The sequence below is a fragment of the Dermacentor silvarum genome, chromosome 8 (assembly GCF_013339745.2).
Source record: "Dermacentor silvarum isolate Dsil-2018 chromosome 8, BIME_Dsil_1.4, whole genome shotgun sequence".
Taxonomy (NCBI): Eukaryota; Metazoa; Arthropoda; class Arachnida; order Ixodida; family Ixodidae; genus Dermacentor; species Dermacentor silvarum.
Genome location: NC_051161.1, coordinates 90,871,926 through 90,895,109, shown reverse-complemented (window position 1 = coordinate 90,895,109; position 23,184 = coordinate 90,871,926). Strand labels below are relative to the sequence as shown.

Below are 23,184 nucleotides of genomic sequence, written 5' to 3'. Positions count from 1 at the left end.
ACGAGCGTTTCGACAGTACTACCTATACTCGCGGACAACTTTCTGTGGCAATGAAGGGAAAGCTACCGGCGCGTGAATGCCTGCACATGTGTTATCGCGCCAAGTAGTCCGGCAGCGTTTGACAGTGCTTTTGGTTGCTCGGAACAGACGCTGAATCGACGCAGCTTTCACGTGCGACGGTTTCGCGTTTGCCCAGACGCGGAAGGGAAAAGCCACGAAATAAGTAAACTTTTACGCTCAGTATAGTGTGCTCTGTCTTATTTAACTTTTGCTAATAAGCTGTTTATGTTTTCTCTTCCCCAGCCTAAACCAACGTGATTTAAAACGAGGGACTCTTTTCAGAAGCGCTCTCGCTTGTGCGCGCTTTGCCTCCGTAGCTTTCCCTTCATTGCCACAGAAAGTTGTCCGCGAGTATAGTAATTTGAGTGAATGCGTCAGGAACGCGCTTGGGACGCCGTCGCGCGTGCAAGCCGACGCGTTCCATCGCCGATGCCTAGCGCCGTTAGGCCCAGCCAAGCGGCCGACAATGCAACTACGGCTGTCACATTCGCTCCCATTGCAACGCGCCCGACGCGGCCTGCTTGGGACGCCGTCGCGTGTGCAAGGCGACGCGTCCTATCGCCTATTGCTAGCGCCGTTCAGCAGCTTGTAGAGGCGGTGCAAAGCAGTCACCAAGCGAAAAATTATTAGGCAGAACTGCCGTCTTGGAATAGGTTGCCGAAAATTTTAGCCATACCATTTTACCGCACATGAAAATCACATTACAATCTGTTAAAACGATAACCAGCTGCGTTCTTCCGGACGGAAGAATTCATTACAGGGTCAGGTGGATTACTGCGCGCTAATATGGCTCGGTCAAAGCTTTCTATCAGCGCCGGTCGGTACCAGTAGAAACCCTTTCATGGTTCGAGTGCTGGAATCGGCAGTCAATTTGTTTGGAATGATGAAAGGACCTTCGCGCATCAGCTATCTGCCACTCATGTGAGCTTTTTGCGTAGATTTCTTTCGTATTTACCTGTTCCTTCAACGATACCATTTTCGTCTGCTAAATATATATAGTGCGTTGAGTAAGATACGCTCGTTATTTCAAGGCAGAATTTAGGGCAATGGTCGACATCAGGCAATCGCTACTAAATGGACAGTCCCCTCGTTAATTAGTTAGTCAATAAATTCCTTCAAAATTACTATCATAGCACGAGAATTATGAGAATATCACGTTGTTCCCCCTAATCAAACGATTAAACAGAACGGTGTGCTGCCAAGCGTTATGCAGTGCTTAAGTAGAAGAATAAGCTCGGGACCAATTTCAATGCCACCTATTCAAATACATGTAAAATGCAGAAACGCTTTCATGAAACAGCCCCCCTTGAACAATTTGATTAAAATTTATAGCATTTGAGAGAGAAAGTTAAATTAGAGTGACTGTTGTGAGCAGAATTTGGATGTAGGGCCTGAATTTTTTAAAAAGAATTGCCAAAATTCCTCACGTTCAAAAAAAAAAAAAATCACAGCATATCCACGGGGTGAATGATGATGAGTGAGCGAAGCTCCGGAGGCAATCATCGGATCTCCCGCTTAAGGGGACGCTAGCACAAACGCGTTAGAAACGTGCAGTACTCTCTAGTAAGGGGGAGCGGCCACAGCGTCTTACGCAGCCATTTACACATGCCGGAACGCGCACCGCGTTTGCCGACGCCATCACATGACTGCTGAGAGAGTATACCCCCCGTATTCATAAACGCTCCTCGAATTGAACTTGATTTGCCACTGCTTTGGGCAGCGCGTTCGAAACGCGTTGAAGGTAAGGCGGAGAGGCCACAGCGTCTTACACCAGCTTCTTACACGGGCCGTAACGCGCTAGCCCAAACGCGTTAGAAACGCGCTAGAAACGCGGTCTTTCGTTAATGTTGGGTATTTATTGCCATCGTGGTGCGTGTGTCCATGTCCGCTTCGTGGCGTAGTGGGCTAACGCCGCGCGCTCGGAAGCGAGGGGATCCCTGGTTCGATTCCGCGCTACGGACACAACTTCGGAATTTTTTTTCTCATTTTTCTCAGACTGGTTACACACTACTACTACGACGACGGGGACGAACGGGTGCCGCTATAAGGAGCTTCGCCCCTAAAACAGATACTGTCGTTCTGAAAGTTACATTCGTTAGAGCATTAAACGCGGTCAAATTTGATTAATATATTTATTTCTTCCTTAACTGGTTAGAATATTTTTGAGGGTATTGCAAATGTCTTATTCACACATACGTGTTGTATTTGAGAGCCACACAATACATCAATTTCGTCCACTTTATATGTAGTTCACTGAGCTATGATATCACTTTTCACTGCCGAGTTACGGAGTTGTGAACTTGATAGTTTTGTTCTTCGAAAATTTCTGATTTTCAACAATTTAATTTAAAAATCGATGACCTAAATAAAAAATCTGCTACCTACAGTCACTAGATTTTAACTTTTGCTCTTTAGTTCAACAAGTCTCTTGAAATTTGACGCTATGATTGCCGAGAAAAAACTAGTTTTCCTTTTTCATGTATTTAGGTAGGAGCTCTCGAGCCATACCGTCCTCGTAAACAGGCTTTGTGGAAAAAGGCTGTGTAAATGATCGGTACATTTTCGTGTAATATTACGGGCAGATACGCCGGAACGCTACTCAGCAAAAGTGCTTTAAATGTTGATTGGCTTTAATTCCGCAATTCGAGCATGAGTGCTACAATTTATTAATTGTAATATGAATTCGTGAAACTTTATTGACCTAATGGCATTTACAGTTTTCGCATATTTTCTCATGTTCTTCAGGCCTGCGAATTTTGGTCTTAAAAAACTATATGTAGCATTAAGAATCTCCTATTGTGAGCAATTCAAACCAGTAAAAATACCGCGTGTATACTCGAAAAAACACAAATGAAGGGCAGTATTTCCCCGAGCTAGATCTAAAGAATATTCGTCTAGATAGTATGTTATTGTTTCTGTACGATAGTATAGGACGTCGTTGCGTAGGAAACATGACACTGAAGGTCCCACTGCTGCTTTTCGATTTGAATTCTTCATGAAAAGTCAGATGCGTTGACGTAATGTCCACGTGTCATGCTCCTCTGTCGCTCTCTCTGAATCAGCCAGTGTTGATGTTACATGAGAGCTACCATAGTCCAAAATAGGTCACGCCACTCCGATTGACCACTTCCGTCATTTTCTCGCTTACAAAAGCTGTGTTCTCAATGCGAATGGCGGTTTCATTATTCAAGAAGTTTGTATTTTCCAATTTAGCTCGACTGCAAATTTTCCTTTAGAAACTGATTTAGACATCTTAAAAGGTTCTGGTTTTACATGCCCTATTTGCGGGCTAACGTGAGCATTGAAGTAAACTTGAAGAAGGTATAGTTGTTTCATCTTAAGTCATATGAACCAGCCAGCCCGAGTTCGTACGGTTCCAATGTGTGCAGACGTTTTCCGCAAACAAAACCTGTTGGGAGGATATGGACCAGCATGCGCTAAAGGAAGCACATTTCATTATGAATTATTTCTATGCGTCATCTAATTAATGCGTGTAAGTGCAGTCAGCGCAATGAAGCGGACGAGTGCGACCGAAGGGAATACAGGGTCATAAGCGTACCGTTCTCTCGGCAAGCGATGAGGCACATCTCGTCCGGCGTCCGATGCGTCCCGGTGAGGTAGCACTCGACGAGGCCGTACACGCTACACACGGAGCGCACGCACTCGCCAGCATCGCAAGCCTGTGTGCCGTGGTTGCAGAGTACGCCGTCGTGCTTCTGCGCCGACGCGGGACACTCGCCGCTCCACCCGCTGAGACGTAGCCGTCAAGGTCATACTCACCGCCTGCGCCTGCGTCACAGCGCCCTGCTGTTTCGCAATCCCTGCCCTCAACCTCTTCGATTCGCAAAGGATACTCGCAGTAGGCCTCGAATCGGCAGTCGTCGTCATGTCTGCAGAGCCACGACGCGTTGCGGTACTGGCAGGTCTCGCTGCAACAGGCGCTGTTCGTGGGACTGCAGAGGAATGTTACCAGTGAGAAGCACAATAGTGTAGTCACGCTGGTTACTCGCCCGGCGAACACAATGGCGACGTACGCATGCTTTTCTTTTTGCTTCTGTAGAACGCTGGGAATCGCTAGTTCCTCAAATGCGCGCTAAATTCCTGATAAGTGCGCACCGCAAAAGCGCCAGTTTACTCCAAAGTTTCAGTGACGGGAAATGTCGGCGGCCGCAGAAAGTAGCAGTTTCAGTGCATAAAAAGACGTTTTGATAAAAAGTTAAGTGGGACAACAGTCCGCTTATCTGCGCTTAACTCAAAAGTGGTGCTTGTTTCAAAATTCGTTCCAAGGGAATGTGCCTTGTGAAATGACTGGCTTCAGTTCATGCATTGCAATAAGTGCGCTAACGTAATTGGTTCAAAGTTATTTAGGGAATTTTCTTTCATTAGTCAATAATGCGTACCGATTTCCAGTGTAAGCAATGTATACTAGCATTCCATCTCAATGGGTAGATTAGTGTAACGCAACAGGCAATTTTGTAATTTTCTGTTAACGTTAAAATAAAACGCCCGGTATATGAAAAACAACGATGTCGCGCACTTCTGCCTTTGTCTGTGGCCGCTCTCAGCACATTCAGTGGGATTGTTTAAAAAAGTCGCAGTTTCACCCGAAAGGCGAAGCATCGATTGCGATAGCAAATTAGTTGACAGCTATACGAAGTAAGGCTAAAAATTTAACGGACGTATAATCTTGCAAACATTTGCTTACTAACTAAAATGAACAAGCACGGTGTCAGCGCCGTACAGGCACACATAAACACGTCTCTTTCAGACCGCGGACACTGGCTATCAAAACGCTGGCTTGAGGTAGTGCGGCAGCAGCAGCGAGCGAAGTGACCTTCGTGCTGGCTATCGCTTCAACGCAAACTCAGCGGCGAGAAGGCAGCACGCACAAAGGTATGAGCCATCGACGCACCTAGACTCTGACCCTAACGCAGATGGCTTTCAAGATAGGGCGCGCGCAGCCGCGCAATACGCAGTTGCTGTCGGAGCACAACGGATATGGCATCACTGTATTTTTCGTTCCGCCGGAAGTGTTCTCTCGTCACACAGATGGCGCTGAGCCCCATGAACGGCTGATGAACCGCCATGTTTTGAACGTATGGGCTTCTATCGAAGCTTCGCTACCAGGCATATAGAAACCTTTACCTCGACGGACGTCGCTGCTGCACTCTTGCGACCATGAAATTCTCGCCTTCCGTCCGGCATCACCGAAGACGTTGCGCGCTCTTGATTGCACTTTCATTTCTGCTAGCTAAAATATGGCGGCGCACGCACCTGCACTTGGCGTCCGGTCGTAGCGTGCAGCCCTTGCGGTCGAGCAGGCCGTGCTCACGCGGGTAGCAGCAAGGCTCCTGGCAGTCGCGCCAGTCGTAGCCGCAGTCGCATTCTTCGTCCTCCTCCCGTATAGAGTTGCCGCAGAACGGGCCCCGCAGCTCTGCACAGGAAGGCGCGGAAATGCTGTCGCCCAGCCTGGTCGTCAATCGCGCATAAACTAGCCCCGCTTACCCGTTCTGAGTGAAGGCACTTTACTATATCACCGGCACCGCACTTTCAGAAGGAAACGGCACCGGCGTCACCGATCTGCTAGCGTGCGACACAAGGGCGGAAGTTTAGGACAGCGCAAGGAGTGATGCAACCAAAGGTGATAGGCGTAACACTAATAGACAGAAAGATAACATATCGATCAGAGAGCAAACGGGTGTGACCTGATGTTATTTTTGTGATCACGAGGAAGTGTAGCTGGACAGAACATCCAATGCGTAACACCGACAACCAGCGAAGCTATTACAGTCAAGGAAAGGATGCCAAGGGAATGGGAACGCTGCCGAGGACGACAGGTGGTGTGCTGAGGTTAGGAAATTTAGAGGCATATGGTTGATTCGGCTACCGCTAAACAGGGGCAATTGGAAATCGCTAGGAGATTCCTTCGTGTTACAGAGCACAAAAAATTGGCTGATGCTGATGCTAAGAACCCCTGCAGTGCCCTCGGTGAAGTATCGCCATGTCTTCAGGGCACTCAACAACACATACCGACGAACGGTTTGCTCATGATAATGATATTGATACTTTAATAGCAACGCCTTCGAAGCGAGTTGTTCAAAATTAGTCACTTAGTCTGCGTGTGCTAATCCGCTAATCTAAACATGCTTATCAGTCTAGAATTTTGTCTATCGCTCCTTAGTCTTTTCTCTCTTCCTTAAACTTTTTTATCTATACCTTGTAGAGTTATCTATGCTTGTAGTGGATCCGGTCCTACAAATCTCTTCCCTACGTTTTTTTCGAGAAATACTTTTAAACATGTCTTGCTTATCTCGACTGCTGCCCATTAAAATCTTCGATCCGCTTTAAATCTCAGCTCTACTGGAAGGTGGATGTTATACCTACTGGACTCGCTAGGTGAGTGTCTTGGCATTCAATTAGGATGTGCTTAGTTGTCTCCGGATCCCGTTGCGAATGGTTACTCAGGTATTTTTTTGTCCTCAGGCAACCAGCTCGGGCTTCAATCAGCAAGCCAGTGGCTTTTTTTGTTATCGGGCTTTTGTGTTATCGTACAGATCTTCCCTCTTGATTTCTTTCATGCAATTCTTGAAAATATCTATGCATTTTTCGTTTCCTTCCTTTGCGTCCAATTTACTGACTCTGTTTCTTCCATTTCATTTTGGATGACACCTGATTGTGTATTTACATTTTCAATTCTGTATTCTGAATCTAAATTTCTCATAAGTCGTACCGATCAACGAACGTGAACCGAGGCTTTCACGCCTGAGTGTATCAGTGTTTGTGGTTCTGAATCGATTGCACCAGCCTAGCCAGACGAGTGCGTTTCTGTTGCACGTTTTCGGCAACTCGAACTAGAAACAGCTTTCCAGGCCACTCTACAGCAACCAACGGAAAGTAATCCACTAGAATATAACTTGGGCAGTGAAGCCAGGCGCATGTTATTTCTGGTTTTTCTTGTACCATTAAAGCGTGTAATTACGATAATCACGGTACTGCGGGCGTTTGCTATGTACCAGCTTCGCCGACTTCAAGAGCCCGGCTTTGATTATGTGAGCATTTGTTTATTAGTTTGCAGCTAAAAAATTGTTCAAGAACAGTTTCTCTCTTCATTACACTTACGAGAACAGGTTGTCCGTAAAAAAAAGTCAGATTTGAAGAAAAATGGAGCGTGGTGGCAAATCCAACACACTGTCTGTTGCACCTCAGTTGCGTAACCTTATTCAGTACTTTTTCCTTGCATTTAAAAACCAAACAATTACAGGAGTGAATGGACATGTTCCAATCTAAATTCTATCAAAATGATTCTTAATTAAGCGCTATCTAAAAGCTCCTATCTAAATACATAAGGATGGAGAAATAATTTTTCACGTCAACTATTGCAAAAATTTCATGAAGCTTGCTGAACTTAAAATAAAAAGGTAATTTCTACCAACTATACAAAGCGTATAATTTTATTTAAGCCATGCTTTCTTTACAGTTTGTTTAAATCCGCAAAAACAAAACGAATCTAAAGCAGCATGTTTACAACTCTGTAACTAAGCAAAAAGAAAAATAAATATCACAATTCTTTCAAGTGCACTTGCTGATACATTTAAAACCGGCAAAATTGATGTATCATAAGGAATACCTATTAACGCTACAAGGAAAGAAACCCTTAGGAAAGAGGGAGTAGAAAGAAACAGGGTGTCAATTAAAAAAGAAAGGCAATAAAAAATCCATACAACTTAGAAATGATCACCCTCTATAGGCCTTCCGCATAGGTGGAGACGTGCGGATTGGACAAACTCACCCTGGAGGCAGTTTGAGCGGGGACTCTGTTCGGAAAACATCTGCGCGAGGATGGCCGAGATGTCGCGAATGCTGCACACGGAGAAGTGCCGGTTGTTGGGCATCGTGCCATGAGAGGCGCTGGCAAACATCAGGAAGTTGCCCACACTGCCCCCGGGCACACACTCGGGAGGGTCGTGCTGGGAACAGGGAAGTCAAGAGATCCACAAAAAAAAAATTAAAAAGAAATCAGTCATATCCCGACATACCTAGGATCTGTGCACTTTGCATACGGCCATGATTGTGAGTGAAAATACACGTGGTCCTTGGCTCGACTAGTACGCGTTCGCCTGGAATTTGGCAAAACCATTATCCCCTTAAAAGCTCAATGAAGCAGAACACTATAAGACGAATCTAGACTGATCTATAAGCTCAACTCTGCGTCCCGCCTTAACTGTATTGTGGCGGGCGTGGTGTGGAATCGGAAGTACACGGGACGTCGTATTCAGCATCAGGACGCCACATCAACTAAGCCATCGCGGCGAATTGTGGGATTGGTTACAGGGAGTGTTTCTATTGCAGACGCAATGCGAGAACGCCCGGGTGCGAGAACGCACACTGAAAAGCGATACGGACTTAAAAGAGTTGATTTACGGCTTCCGCTGTGGCCTTGCTTCTAGCTCGTACTCTGTTTCGGGATTCTAAAACACACCAATCGGGCTTCACATTGAACAACACATGGAGTTTAACACGCAACGAATCGGCTACAGGAGTTGCCACAGCGGGGAGCTCGGAAACAGTATTGACCAGGGTGTCGAACTGAACCCTATGCTGAACTCAAAACCGTACCCGAACCGGAATTCTAGCCGAAATTTAACCCGAACCCGAACCGGTATACTTAAAACGTGCCTGAACCTGAACCTAGTCTGAATGAACCGAAAAAAATAATAATAACGGTTAGTGGTTCGGCACGAAAGGTTTAAGCATAGAGGGCTAATCTTTTTTAACAAGCTGCGTGGTAGGACGGGACATGAGGAAAGAAGTGGGACTGACGAGCGCAGACTACGAACTGATTTGTTCAATTGTTAGTTTGTTAAAAAGATGAACCCGTACCAGCTCGCCCACCTGTCGACCCTTTTTAAGCAAAGAGACCTTAAACTGGTGCTCAAAACAATCGATTCCTCGAAGTAATTAATTTTCCCTCGGCACACTCCTAGAGACCGTAACAGCTCACGAGTTGGTCGAGCTGTGTGCGAGAACGGAGATAGACGATAGATTGGTGCTGGTAAGTGTATGGCCATCTTGACATGAACGATTGTAGTTATGAACTGGGACGGGACAGCTATGTCGTGTGGTTGAAACGTTGTTTCAGGGGCACCACAGAATATTTGTTTCTGTTGAAGCTCCCCCTTGGGCCGTTAGGCCAGTTCACTATTTTTGGAGATGCGCCATAAAACGCACATGCCAGGACACAAGAAGCGTAAAAAGGATGGCGTCCTCGAGAAGATAAAATGAGAAAAGCAACTAGTTCATCATCACGGTTTCTAGGAAGCATAACCGGTCGCTAATGAGTGCTGTCACCTTCGCAATGCGCGCTAACAATGGCAAAAAATGGCACGGGAAATATGCTTGTGGTGCGGGCCATGGTACATCGCACTTTTGGTGCCTCCAAACAGAATAAAACACTCTTCAATCTGTGGAAATCGCTCATGGGGCCCAATATGTGTGATTTAGACTTTATATAATTGCTTAGTCAGCGCATGAGCGACATGAAGTTGCCTAAGAAATATCGTCGCAGTGTTAAGCACAAACTGTCCTTGTTCTTGGTGCAGAAGCATCAATGCCCTCACCTGCTTCCATTTATGCGAAAAAACAGAAAAGAAGCAAAATCTTATTTGCTGGATTTCTTTGTTTGCTACAGATTTACGTAATACAAAGTAATTTATGTGAAATTATTTGACCAGTCTCACCCTGCTTGAATTTCTTCAAAGCAATGCGTGGCGCTGTATATTGCCCCTTGATCTTTCACGGAGACTTATACACTCACTACATGCATTTGGGAACTCGATCCTGTCACCCTTTTTATTACATTCAGTGCCTTCATGCGCCAGATGTGATTGTACTGTATCACGATGTACATATATCAAATAATGCAAAGCAGCTTTTTTTTTCAGCGAAGCAGGCTGCGCGTAATTTTTTATTTCACTTTTTTTAAATTGGAAATATTCGATATTCTATTGGATATTGGACGGTCGTTTTTTCACAAATACTCGTATTCGATTCAACTCGAAAATATCGCTAATCGAAGACCACTATAAATTTCTACTATTTTCGCCGTACTCAGTACGAATGACGCGGGAAAGAGGGAGGCCGCGTCTGGGCACCGTACCGCGTGCAGCGCTATCTTGCGACGATACTGCCCAAATATAATCGTCTCTTTGTGTATGCCTGCTGTAGCTGTACAGCATTAAACTTCATTGATATTAATGATGTAAAAAAAACATTGATTTTTGTCTTCAGTGGTCCAGGAAGCCCATTTCTTCCACCTCCCGAAAAGCCTGCGCATGCGCCATGCGGAGCAGTCTATAGCTATCAGCAGCATTTAGTCATAGGGCAGGATCACATTTGCTGTGCTGAACCGTTTCGCGAACCAGTTCAGTGTTGTGGAGCAGTTCGTAAACCGTTATAAATATTTATATATAAGGGAGCATGAGAAAGAAAGCGGAGGGGGAGGGTATGGTGAAGGCGTGAGAAGAAATGCGTATTTCCACGCAAGGCAACTGTACAGTGACGATGGCTACGAGATGGCGCCAGACTTGCGTACGTCGCCTGTATGGAAAAAGCACTGCATGAGCATAGGTCTGTCTGCGGCGGCTCCTGTGAATCGTGCCCACGCGTCATTCACGCGCTGCCTCTCGCGATCTCCCGTTCAGCGAGGCAGTCGCGCCACACTTTGCTACGTTGGCAACGTGCCGCACGAGACAGATTGTCCAGGCCAGCCAATATATCGCGAAATGAAAACACGTAGCGAGCTGCGCTCAAATTTCGCACTACGGAGTATCGTAATGGTCGGTGAACTTTTCTTTCTCTTTATTGTTTCAATAAAGGAGCCCTGTCGAAAAATTTGTGCCACATTTTCGTCTTGCTCCTTCCTTGTTTTGTTAGCTGCTGGCTTCGTAATCGTGGTATGAGATATTAATTCTTCGAACATTAAAGAAAAAACATACAAATTCAAAACGCGAGCCACATATAAGCGTGGATTGTTGGTCTACCGTTTGCTTGCAAGGGTTCCTCTAGACGTCAAGAAAATCGTGGTGTGGTGGTCACGTCGTATCACCGATGCACGGGTTGGTGTTGTAGATGAAACATTGAAAGCTTAAGAAGACAGCATATAAGGGTGAAAAGGTGAGAATGGCGCTGCGCAAGAAGGCATGCTCCATTTATGACGAGTTTTGAACAGGTCACATTAAAGGAGGATATAATGAGTGATTTCTTGCGTATTCGACGTATTCTGGCACCCTACTGCAGTTTCAGGATCGGCAGCTATCTAAAAGATCGAAATAAGCAAGATACAAAACTTTCTGTCGGTACTCAGGCAAAGTTGGCCGGGCTCGTTGTCCACATCGTCCTACAGTATATGAAGCAATATACTTCAGCATAGATTCAGTGTTAATTTTCGCATAAGTGAAAGAAGGTGCCTAGTTCTAAGAGAACACGCAAGATAATTTCGCAAAAGTGAGCAGTGCACGTACTATTTTACAAATACTTCCTGCATAATCATATTTACCTTAAGTGCGCAGCCATTGCGTAAATGCAAATAATACACAATAAGTGGTGCGAAAAATCACTCGCGGTTCTTAAGTGTTCACTGAAAATACTATGTAGTGCAGACACTGAGCAAAACGCGGTAGACATGGAGTAACATCTGCTTCAGCGTGGGTGAGTGGAGCTCTCGGAATAATAGAACTATATTTCTTCGCATTCCATAACGATACAAGTTCTATTTCAGGGTTTCCTCAGAACGCTCGTCCGAACTGCCTTACCAAAATAAAGAAAAAGGAATTCCACTTAATATCTACACAAAGAGCTTACAATGACATAAAATTGCGATATCGCCTATTAGCAGCCGAGCATAGCGAAGCAAAGTCCGCACTCACGCCTATTTTACTTAGTTGTTATGGCCTGCACTTTGCCTGGAAAGCTTCCGCGAAGCCCTATTCCGAGCTGCAGGAGCAAACAGCAGTCATTGAAGGCACAGTAAAATTAAACTGAGACCCGGGTATCAGACAGCATAACCAATATGCTCTTGTGCTTGAACACAGTAGGTGCCGTGAACACAAGCAGTACCTTCCACGACGCCGCCGCGTCGCTGACGCTCTGTGTAGACAGTTCGCGCCAACTGTGCGCACAGTGTTCTGTTTGGCCGCTCATGCGTACAGTTCGATGAGTCAATACGTTCGCTGTAAAGAGCCTGTTTGCGTTCACAGCTAGAGTGTAACAGGAGAGGGGATGCTGGCAGTGCAACACGCGCTGTGCCGTGTAGGTGCAAGAAATATTGTCTGCTCTCGTGGAATTAGAAGAAACACAGCCTTGTGCTGAACCTGTGGTCGAACTGGTTCGGAACGGTTCCTCCAGAACCAAACGTGTCGCCTGACAAAAAAGATCTCGAACAGAAAATTGGGCATGATGGAGGCCAATCTGCTGCGACTAACGCAAGCTTTCATCAGCAGCAGAGGGATATATGTCGTTGCCTATCTCAGACTTCGGGTAGCAGAACGCAAGGAAATTGATATCATAATCGGGAAAGGCATCAAAGTAGCGCTCGGCCTCCCTCTGAACGCGTTCACGGAAAGGGTAATGCAACTGGGACTGCATAACAAGCTCGAGGAACTCGTTGAGGCAGCGCTCACGACGCAGCATCACCGACTACTCGGGACAAAAGCCCGAAGAAGGGTACTGGAGAGCCCGGGTTATCAGCCCAGGCATGAGCAAAGGCGATCGCGGGATATAGACCGGCACGTCAGGGGACAAATTTAATGTTCCGCCACTATCCAAAAAACATGAATCAAGCCTTTCACGAAGGTAGAAAGAAGGATAGAGCGGAGGCCTTACAGATCAAATACGAAGGCAGGGACGACGTCGTGTACGTGGCAAAATATAGATAGGGTTGCCCACGTGGCGGTAGCACTAAAGGAGGGTGGATCCCCGGTGTCTTGCTGTACGCTCAGCGGGGTCACAACCATATAGGATGAATAGATGGCCATTTCGCTCGCGGCTAGTCACCCGGGGGTCAAGATGGTCATCAGCGATTCAAAAATGCGATAAAAAATTTGTCGCAGTTTCACCCTAAAAGCGAAGCAAGCATCAATTGCGATAGCAAATTAGTAGAGAGCTACACAGAGTAAGGATAGTATACAGCGGCTCGAGCACTCATCCACCGGGCGTCCCACATAGAAGCTGAGTACCTGGAACCCGAAGGCGGCTATCTCCTTATTTTTAAAGACATCACGACCTATTACAAGGACAGGCACCGCCAATACCCAACTCCTGCAAAGGGGCTGCGCAAGGCTGATGAACGCATTTTGTTCCGACTTTTCACTAACACTTTATTGTGCCCGGCAATCTTAAAACATTTCGATTCTTCCTTCACTGGCAAGTGCCAATACTGTGGGGAGGTGGCTGACACCTACCACATGGTTTGGGCTTGCCAGCTCAACTCAGCTCTTCCCCCCAACCCTAATCCAACCCGAGAGGAGTGGGAGGCGGCCCTGCGTGGTTGCTCAGACCTTAAGGCCCAAAAGGCCTTGGCTCAGAGGGCTACTCTGGCGGCTAGTACCAATGGGGTCCCGGAATAGGGACTCCACCCACTGCGAAGCCCCCTAAGGGCTCCACCTCTCTCTTTTGTTTTTAATAAAGGCTTTCAAGCAAGCAAGCAAGCAGAACTGTTGTCGACGCCGTCGGCGTTTTGCCCGCGTTCGCACCGAACGCGCGCGGCGTTGGTGACTGTTGCCGGTGCCTCCGGGGGTGGCTCGGAGGTTTTTGACGAGATCAGAACGGGACACTCGTCGAGCAACGTCGGAAATCTTACCCACCTTCTCGCCTCGCGACGTTTTATTGCGATAGCAATTATATGGACACTCCAAAGCAGATTTCTGCCGTCGGCGTCGCCGTCGTCGTCGCCGTCGCCGTGAGGTTCCGTATGACGTCAATGGAGATGAAATCGTCGCCGCGCGCCGCCGAACGCTGTATGTGCGAGTGAAAGGGCGCGAGGGACGCGCGCTTTCACGGGGAGTGAACCCACGGCGGAGAACAAACGCGCGTTCGGCGCCGTGATCCCTTAAGGGCTGCAGGAGTAGGTGTCTCTTTCCTCCTTTACAATCACCATATATGTAGAGCAAACGCGCCTTCTTCCGACGCGAGAAAGGCCGTGGGGGGAGGGGGAGGGAAGGGAGGCGACGTTTAGCTGGGGCACCAATTGCCTATTTATATCAGAGGCTCCGGCAACAGTCACCAACGCCGCACGCATTTTGTGCGAACGCGGGCAAAACGCCGACGGCGTCGACAACAGTTCTGCGTGTTGCCGGTGCTGCTGCATGTCCAAGTTTATACAGCTGATAAAGCTTACTATTATTACTCCGTATAGCTTTCTACAAATTTGCTATCGCGATTGATGCTTCGCCTTTCAGGTGAAACTGCGACAACTTTTTATATAAATACGCATTTGGTGCCGCAGCTAAACGTCACCTCCCTTCCCTCCCTCCCATCCCCCCACGGCCTTTCGCGCGGCGGAAGTCGCGTTTGCTCTCTACATATGGTAAAGGTAAAGGAGGAAAGAGACGCTTAATTCTGCAGCCCTTCAGGGAGCACGGCACAGAACGCGCGTTTGCTCTACGACGTGCGTTCGCTCCCCGTGAAAGCGCGCGTCCCTCGCCCCCTTTCACTCGCACATACAGATTCCGGGGCGCGGCGACGATTTCATCGCCGTTGACGTCATACGGAACCTCACGGCGACGGCGGCGACGACGGCAGAAATCCGCTTTGGAGTGTCCATATAATTGTTATCGCAACAAAATTACGACGGCAGAAATCCGCTTTGGAGTGTCCATATAATTGTTATCGCAGCAAAATTACGAATCAGGACGGGTTACGGCAGCCGCCGCCCAAATACTAAATGGAGTGAGGGGGCCCACGGAGCGACTACTGCTCGTGTGGGCGCCCGCGCGCCACGGTCTCAGGGGAACTGAAGAAGCCCACAAGGTAAATTAAATTAAATTATGGGGCTTTACGTGCCAAAACCACGATATGATTGTGAGGCACACCGTAGTGGGGGACTCCGGAAATTTGGACCACCTGGGGTTCTTTAACGTACACCTAAATCTAAGCCCGCAAGGTCGCCCGAGCTATCACATTCCGGTTGGCCTCCGGGGTACTTCAACCCGCTGAGGACGTGGACAGAAATGAGGAACTGAGAACCTATCACGAAATCACTGCGCGTTACAGACTGAGCAAATAGGCGTTTTCGGCGGCGGACCGCACGCTCAGTAAGAAAGAAGTTGTATGGCGGAAGCTGCAGACAGGGGTCTTCCCAAACCTCGCGCTATATAGCAAGTTCCATCCGGAAGTCTTCAAACCACAGTGCAGATTCTGCAAAGAAGTAGCGAATATGGTCCACATGGTGTGGACTGCGAAGCAATATACGATAGCTCAAACACGATAGAATCCTGTGAGACCTTACTATGCAACCCGGACAGCAAGCCTTAGCGAGAAATCACCAGCCAAGCTCTAGCTGCGGCTGAGCCCTTCGGGATCCCGGCCGACGAATAGAGGCGCTGCGGAGGAAGACCGTCTTCTGCAGCGTTCATTGACTGGTGGAAATAAATGATATTTCTCTCTTCAGAAAGTTCCCGTTCAGGTTCAGTTCAAAAATGACGCAAATATATCGGTTCGGTTCCTGTTCAGCTGTATATAACGGTACAGCTCCGATTTTTGGTTCAATTCGGGTTCGGTTCTACACCCTGGTTCACACGATGATTGGTGCTGATTTGTAACGTAACCCTTCAACTTTTCACACGCTTTGTGTGGCGACAAGGCTTCACTTTGCGGCTTGACCCCTGCTGAGGCGGGGGTCCGGATTATGGTTGTGCTATTTATAACGCTCTGCTGGCAGTTGGGCACACGAGTGCGAGGGTGCGGTCACGTACCTGGGCACCGAAGTTGTGTCCCAGTTCATGGGCGAAGGTGACCTCGGAGATCCGGTGGGGCACGCGTACGTTCTTGTTGACGAAGGTGACGACACCCGTGTTCAAGCTAACCCTGCCCGTGTAGTCAGAGGTTAACTGCATCGCAGCGTCCGACTGGAACTTCTCACACAGGCCGCCCGCGTTGCCTGCGAACAACAGGGACATCATGTGGGCGTTGACCGCCACGTGGTCCAGTCAGTGTGCAGGGCCCGCCCTGAATAGTTTTATTAGATGCGAAGCAGCCTTTGGCGGGGTCTTTGTCCGTCCCTCCTGCGTCCCGCGGCGTCCCACACCCCCACAGCGCATGCGCGTCCCCTCCTCCTCTCTCTCCTCTCCTACGCTCCCCCTTTCTCTCCTCTAGGAGTCCTCTACTGTACGGAGCGGCGCCCTCGTCCCACACCCCCACAGCGCATGCGCGTCCACTAAAAATTGCTCCATCGCCCGCTAAAGGAAACCATGTGTGGATGCGAAGCAGCGGGGAGATGATTAGCTTGAGCGGGAGATGGTTTTCGCGGCAGCGGCCCGAGCGCTCATCGCGGCGCTGCATAGGAGAGAGAATGAGGCGTGCGCGCTCCGTCATTTTCATACCGCGGAACTACCGTAGCGCGCCCAGCGGAGTATGCAGCTGTCGCACCACCTGTCGGGCTCGCCGCTCCGGATTCCTAGCGGAGAGAAAGGTGGAGAGCGTAGGAGAGGAGAGAGAGGGGGAGGGGACGCGCATGCGTTGTTGGGGTGTGGGACGCGTGCGCCGCTCCGTAGAAGATTCCTAGAGGAGAGAAGGCGGGGAGTGTAGGAGAGGAGAGAGAGGGAGAGGGGACGTGCATGCGCTGTTGGGGTGTGGGACGCCGCGGGAGGGACGGACAAAGCCCCCGCCATAAGCTGCATCGCATTTAAAAATTTGTCACAGCCCATCTCACGATGACTCTCCATGGAAATGCGCTTAGCATTGAGGCAATATAGCGTCACAATGTATTGCCACTATCGAAAGGCCTAATGCATTATGCGTGCTCTGCAGCTGGACGCCTATCTCGCACTTTCCCATGAACACTCAGTGTCATATAGCGGCGCCGCCCCTAAGCCTGCGCGTCGCCTCCGAAATGCACGGCACCTTGATTCACCCTCTTAGACACGCATATGGGGCAGCCGAGCTCCTCCTTCGCGCTTCATTCTGCAGACGCTACGCCATCCTGACGCGCTGCCGAGAAGTCCGCGCATGACTCCTAGATGCGTGGCGTGTGGTTCCGTTCGAGCGTTGCGAGTAGTCCCCTTTCTTGCCACGCACCTAAAGGTACATACTTACTGAACCAAGTTGGCGAGAGATTCATCGAAGAGCGACGCATACCCTGTACATTAATGACGCAGCTCGTCAAAGCGTTGGCATAAAATGCGTTCATTGAAAACCGGTACATACCCAGTGCATTTGTGGCGCCACTTGCTAACGCTTAATTACCGGTAGGACCAACCTCCGTGCGCTCCAGTCTGTGCAAGCTCAAACACTGCTAATATGGCTGGGCCTTCCCAGGTGCGCATCCACGGAAGCAACAATAGCCATCGCGCATGACCACCCCATCAATATGTACATTTAGGTCGATGCTTTAAGGATGTTCCTCAGGCACCTCGCCCGACTTTCAATGCATCATCTCACCTCCCTTCCTGCCGCTAGACCTCGTTCAGCGTTTAGCAGGATTATCGCCGCCAACCATCGAACATTACCGTCAAACTTGAAGCCTGCAGCAAACCACCTCTACCGCTGTGGTGCCTACATCCACTCCAAGCCTTTCCTGTCACTCCCGGCATAAAAACAAAAAAAAGCAGAAAACAAAATGGAGATGTCATCTTTCGCCCTCGAGGAAACCGTACTGTCATTCCTGCATGAGAAGCACAGGGAACGCATCCACGTTTACACGACGGTTCCATCTCCGCCAAAACTTCAGCTGGAGCAGCGGTAATTTCCGCGAAATCTATCATCGTCCAATTCAAGACTTCTCACATGACATCGATGGCTTCAGAACTCGCAGCTATCCGTGATGCTCGGGAGTTTAATAATCCCAGTCATCGTCCATCCTTTGTGATTCGAAGGCAGCTCTCCTGTGTCTGCTGTGCCCTTCCAACCACGTATCAATGCGCAATTAATCGCAGACCTCCGACTACTTCGCCATCACACAATCGAAGAGCGCACAACATCATCGACCAGCGGATAGCGGGTCACTGCGGAATTGATGGAAATCACCGTGCAGATGACGCTGCCGGATAGGCCCACGACGGTGCCCATACAATATGAATACCACTGTCGAGAGCAGATGCAGCCAAAACGCTTCCCTCCCTCGCACGCGAGCTTACACAAACTCTGTGGAACATCAGTGAATTCACCAACGCATGTCTACACAAATTGGATCCACGTCTACATTTCAGTCTTCCACCAGGGATACTACGAGTGTAAGCAAAACTTCTGTGCGGCATGCGGCTCGGCGTGGCCTTGACGAATGCCTATTCCTTCTGCATTGGAATGGCCGACAGCCGTGCTTGCGACAACTGTGGCTGCGAGGAGACGATCAAGCACCTGCTCTGTGACTTGTCCCCGTTACAATGTCGCAAGAAAAGTGCTCGCGACCTGGCTTCAAAAACTGGGCGCTCGCCCCTTTACAGAGGAAAAAGTTCTAGGAAACTCCAAGTCAGCGTGAAAGACTGACTGAAGACCAGCACAGAGCGAGTGGCAAATACACAGTGACCCATATCGGTGCCAAAAAGGTTCGTTGAAGAGCGGCGCATAGGCACACAGTGCCAAGGACCCAGAAAAAAAGGTTCGTGGAAAACGGTTAGAGACATAGATAGATAGATAGATAGATAGATAGATAGATAGATAGATAGATAGATAGATAGATAGATAGATAGATAGATAGATAGATAGATAGATAGAACGCCCTGAAAAAGCTCGAAGTACCCTGAGAATGCTAATGACATTAAAACACTGCAGGAGCTGTAACTGTGAGGTAAGCAACCTACAAGGAAAGTGCCCTTGATGCACGATATTGCGCGCCCTCACAATTATTGCTTAACAATAGAGACACTTGACAGAAGGGCGCGAGAAGTGCTTCCGAAGCCGCTTTACTAGTATTTCGATCTGGCTTGATCAGACTTCCACCTGTACGGATATTTAAAAGACGAAAATCGAGGACAACGATACAAGAACAGAAGCGATACGTGCAGCAATGCGTCACTGTCCGGAACGGTGTTCTATCGAAGATGTATAGTCAAGCTTAATATATAGCTTTATATATAGTCAAGCTTGCTGACTGGCGAGGCAAATGTATGCATTGAAAGGTGCATCATCATCATCAGCCTATTTCTATGTCCACTACAGGACGAAGGCCTCTCCCTGCGATCTCCAATTACTCCTGTCTTGAGCTAGCCGATTCCAATTTCCACTTGCAAATTTCCTAATTTCATCAGCCCACCTAGTTTTCTGCCGTCCTCGACTGCGCTTCCCTTCTGGCACCCTTCTCTTAAAAAGGTGCATAATGTGAAAAAAAAAAAGAAATGAAATAGCTGAAAAATGACGAAATTTCATTTTCACTAAAGCAGCGTAATCACTTCCGTGAAGTTGCCGCTCCTCACATTCAGTGTGACCTTCGTAGCATTCATAAGGGAACGTATGCCTACGTGATTAAAAATAAAGCACTAGGCAACAAGTAAAGGTTACGCTTCAGTTAATTGTAGTTAAATATTATTCATGGCAGTACAATTAACTATTGTTCGGTAATGAACCCTACAAATCAAACCCTTTGCTGTTTGTTGTCTTAGTGTTGTTTTATAAGTAGGATAAGCTTGCTGGGTGGTGCGACCGTAGGTAACCTAGCGGTTACAGGAACTTGTCTGCTACATCCTTGGCATGACTATTGTTCAGAGTGCATGTTCCGGAAACTCAGTAACGCCATTACAAATTTGAGTGGAAGAAACTTACACCCCAGTCTTCCGTTGTGTGTATAAGCGAAATCAAGACAAAGGGAAAATGTTTATATGTGCTGAAAATCGTACGTTTATCTCGTTTCCTATTGACATGCTTCCGAAAAATCGCAGACAGCTTCAACAAAACGACAGTTCACTAGGTAACTTGCACAAAGCAGACACGACATCTCCGTAGCCATACAACAGTGTCACCACCAGCTGGGCTAGCTGTTCCGGTTTGTACATTCGCTGTATGATTATAGGTAATGTATACGGTAAACATAGTACTCGCACGTTATAATAAAAATCCCCACCTTATATAGTATCACGCGAGTGCCTCGATACATACCATCGAGCTCTGCAACGTACGCCAGACCCAGCGTGCCACCTGGGAAGTCGCGGTACGTCCACAGGTACGAGACGCAGAAACTGTTGTGGTCTGTCTTGGACAGCTCGACAAGCGTGTGCGTTGCGTCCAGAGTGTCGGCGCAGTAAGGGTTTGACCAGCGCACCTCGCCGTCACACGCGCTGGAGTCGTTGATCTGGGGCGAGGGAGTAGCAACCAAAACGACCGTTCAGTTCGAGAACAACCATTCTCTCTTTGCACTACAGTGCTTGCTGCATTGCGAACTACGCGATTCCGTTCACCTTTTGAGAATCGGACGTCGCTGCATAATTCGTGCCGGTATGGGAAGGTTGGGACGGCGATCCGTAGCCGCGTGTGTTGGTGGGGTCATTATTTCTTGCTCAACAAGTGGAAAGGGCCCGTAAGCGCCGAAGGAGAGGAATACGCGCCGTAGGAAAGGATACAACTAGAGTAGGAAGGCGTCACCGAGACGGGAGATGCAGGGCCGCAATTTTGTAGCGATGCCTTATGACTGATTCTAGACTAGCCTTATCATCCACCGCTCACGGCCGGCTGATCCCGCTGATAACGCGAGCGGACCGTCACTCTGACCACTGACAAAACGCGAAAAGGCATTATTACCGTAAAGGCATCGCTACAAAATACCGGCCCAGAACTGCGAAAGCGTTAAGCGTTAACTGTGAAAGCCTGAGGGATCGGCCGGCTTGGCATCGTCATCCCTTCGGCGCTGCCTATGGATATAATTATTTTTAGCCTGTACGTTAGGTACGTGTACGGAGCACTGGAACACTAAATAGGGAACTAAATAGGTCATGGTTTCCGCTTCCATCGACGTCTCCGACGGGCTGATATACCGTAAACTGTATTACATTGAAGTACCGGCTCAAACTAGGAGCTCTAGATGGTACGTAAACGTATGGGGAATACCGAGTTACCGAACAAGTGCACGGCAGCAACAACGCTGGTAGCGCCATCTGATGACGCAGAGTTCAACCAGAAAGCACGCAAAGCTAACATTGCAGTGACCAACGATATTCTATTTACGTGATCATCGAGAGCGTCGGTAGCGACATAATCATGAACATGCAGTCTTTTTATGGTTTTCCGTCGAAGTAAACACTCAATCAACACAAGAACATTTCAAACGCATTGTAATTGGACAAAGCGTCACTATGTGTCGCTACCAGGTCCTGGTATACTGCCGTCCACGGCTCCGGTAAGCCGGTAATCCGTAAACCGCCATAAGTTACTCGTATCACGAAATCAAGACGAAGAAAACAACGGAACAGGCTGGATAATTAACTAAGCTATTCCGGAGGAAAGACAAATATACCCTCCGGGAAGCCTCCTGGCACAAGCGCAAGAACCACCGTAAAAACAAATCGAGTTAAAGATTACCTAATCTTTTTAAGCAATTAGATCTCTTTATCATAAAGCTCAGGCAAGTGCCACTTCAATAATCCAGGTTGTCCAGTCGTTTGATTCATCTGTTCTGTTTACCGCTGTTTTTTTTTCTTGTGTTTGCTAACATGCGCCAACTGGCTCAGCTCACTGCTTTGTTACACTGCCAGTTAGTTTCTTAATCGTATCACTCTACGTAACACTTTGCCGCTTGCATTTCCAGTGCCTTGACATCCATTCAATTACAGGACCAGACCACCATCTGTCGGCTCTGTGTAATACACGATATATCCAAGCCTGCGTGTTCCTCTTCATCTCGACTATAATTTAAGCTATCTGCATTTCCTCCACACCCATACTGCTGCCGTCCTGTCTCTGAACATTATGCCTATCGCTTTTCATTCCGTCACTGGTTGCACTTTTTTTAGTATCTCTTTAAATTCCTCTTGTTATCGTCCAAGTTTCCGTTTTGGGAACATAGTGACTCGGACAAAATTCGAGTCATCCGGTCAGCTGTAAGCCATAAGGTTTAGTACCGGCAGAGTGCACTGATATTATTATTATTATAATGTTTCTTTCAAGCTGTCGTCCACGACTTCACGGTCCCTGCCACACACGCTACAACCCTTTCTTTTTTTCGGCTGGAGATTCCATTCCCATGAACTAGGTCTGTTGTGTCTGTTTGACCTAAATAAACGCATTCATTCACTCCTGAGGCTGTTGCCAATTATGACCTGTTGTTTTAATGAGTTTTCTACATCATATTATTTCTTAAATTAAACTGACTTTAAAACTGAATTCAATTACTCAATCACTTGCTTTAAGTCATCTGTATTATTGCTGAAACGGCAACATCACCTGCGAAACACAGGTTGTGGAAATATATTTCGGTTATCGTTACGACCAATTCTTCCCTACCTAGTGGATACTTCTCACAAGAACATAGTGACTAGTAAAAGAGAATGATACAGAGCTGGGCTGGACGACGCTTTCTGCAGTCAGAATCCCTATTTTAGGTAGTGTGAACCCACCAAGTGTCGATCTTTGCGCCGTTGTATACTTCGAGTTTGGCCACACACACGTACTGCAGCACCGGAGACCGGTGCTATGTAACCGTACATGTGCTGGAGGAGAGGTACTAGTGCGCACGCGTGCTCAAGCATGTTTTTAGAAAAAAAAGAAAGGAACAGCAGTGCCGTTAGTAGTGATCTTCTGATGTTATGATCAACCATCAGGAGTTAGAAACGTTTCGCGTTGATTATGGGATGGCACCGTGTAGGTAAGTTAATTACAAATATGCGTGCTACCTCATATGAGTTTTGAAGCTTTCTTTCTTTCTTCCTTTCTTCTTTCTTGAGCAAACCATAACAAAATTCTACCATGACAGCTGTTTCCCGCATCTAC

At 47.8% G+C, this 23,184-nt stretch overlaps 1 protein-coding gene across 1 annotated transcript in view; it reads right to left on the bottom strand.

Annotated features, from left to right (window-relative positions):
• LOC119462273 (disintegrin and metalloproteinase domain-containing protein 10 homolog) overlaps nucleotides 1–22,943 on the bottom strand; it is a 28,552-nt gene extending 5,609 nt beyond the window's left edge. Inside the window, exons 1-7 of the mRNA XM_049672913.1 lie at nucleotides 22,866–22,943; nucleotides 20,361–20,554; nucleotides 16,029–16,221; nucleotides 7,850–8,027; nucleotides 5,335–5,494; nucleotides 3,915–4,013; nucleotides 3,620–3,810 (exon numbers count right to left, since the gene is read on the bottom strand). Coding sequence (XP_049528870.1) covers nucleotides 3,620–3,810; nucleotides 3,915–4,013; nucleotides 5,335–5,494; nucleotides 7,850–8,027; nucleotides 16,029–16,221; nucleotides 20,361–20,554; nucleotides 22,866–22,943 — 1,093 coding nt within the window. The remainder of the gene's footprint in view (nucleotides 1–3,619; nucleotides 3,811–3,914; nucleotides 4,014–5,334; nucleotides 5,495–7,849; nucleotides 8,028–16,028; nucleotides 16,222–20,360; nucleotides 20,555–22,865) is intronic.
• Nucleotides 22,944–23,184: the final 241 nt, after the last annotated feature.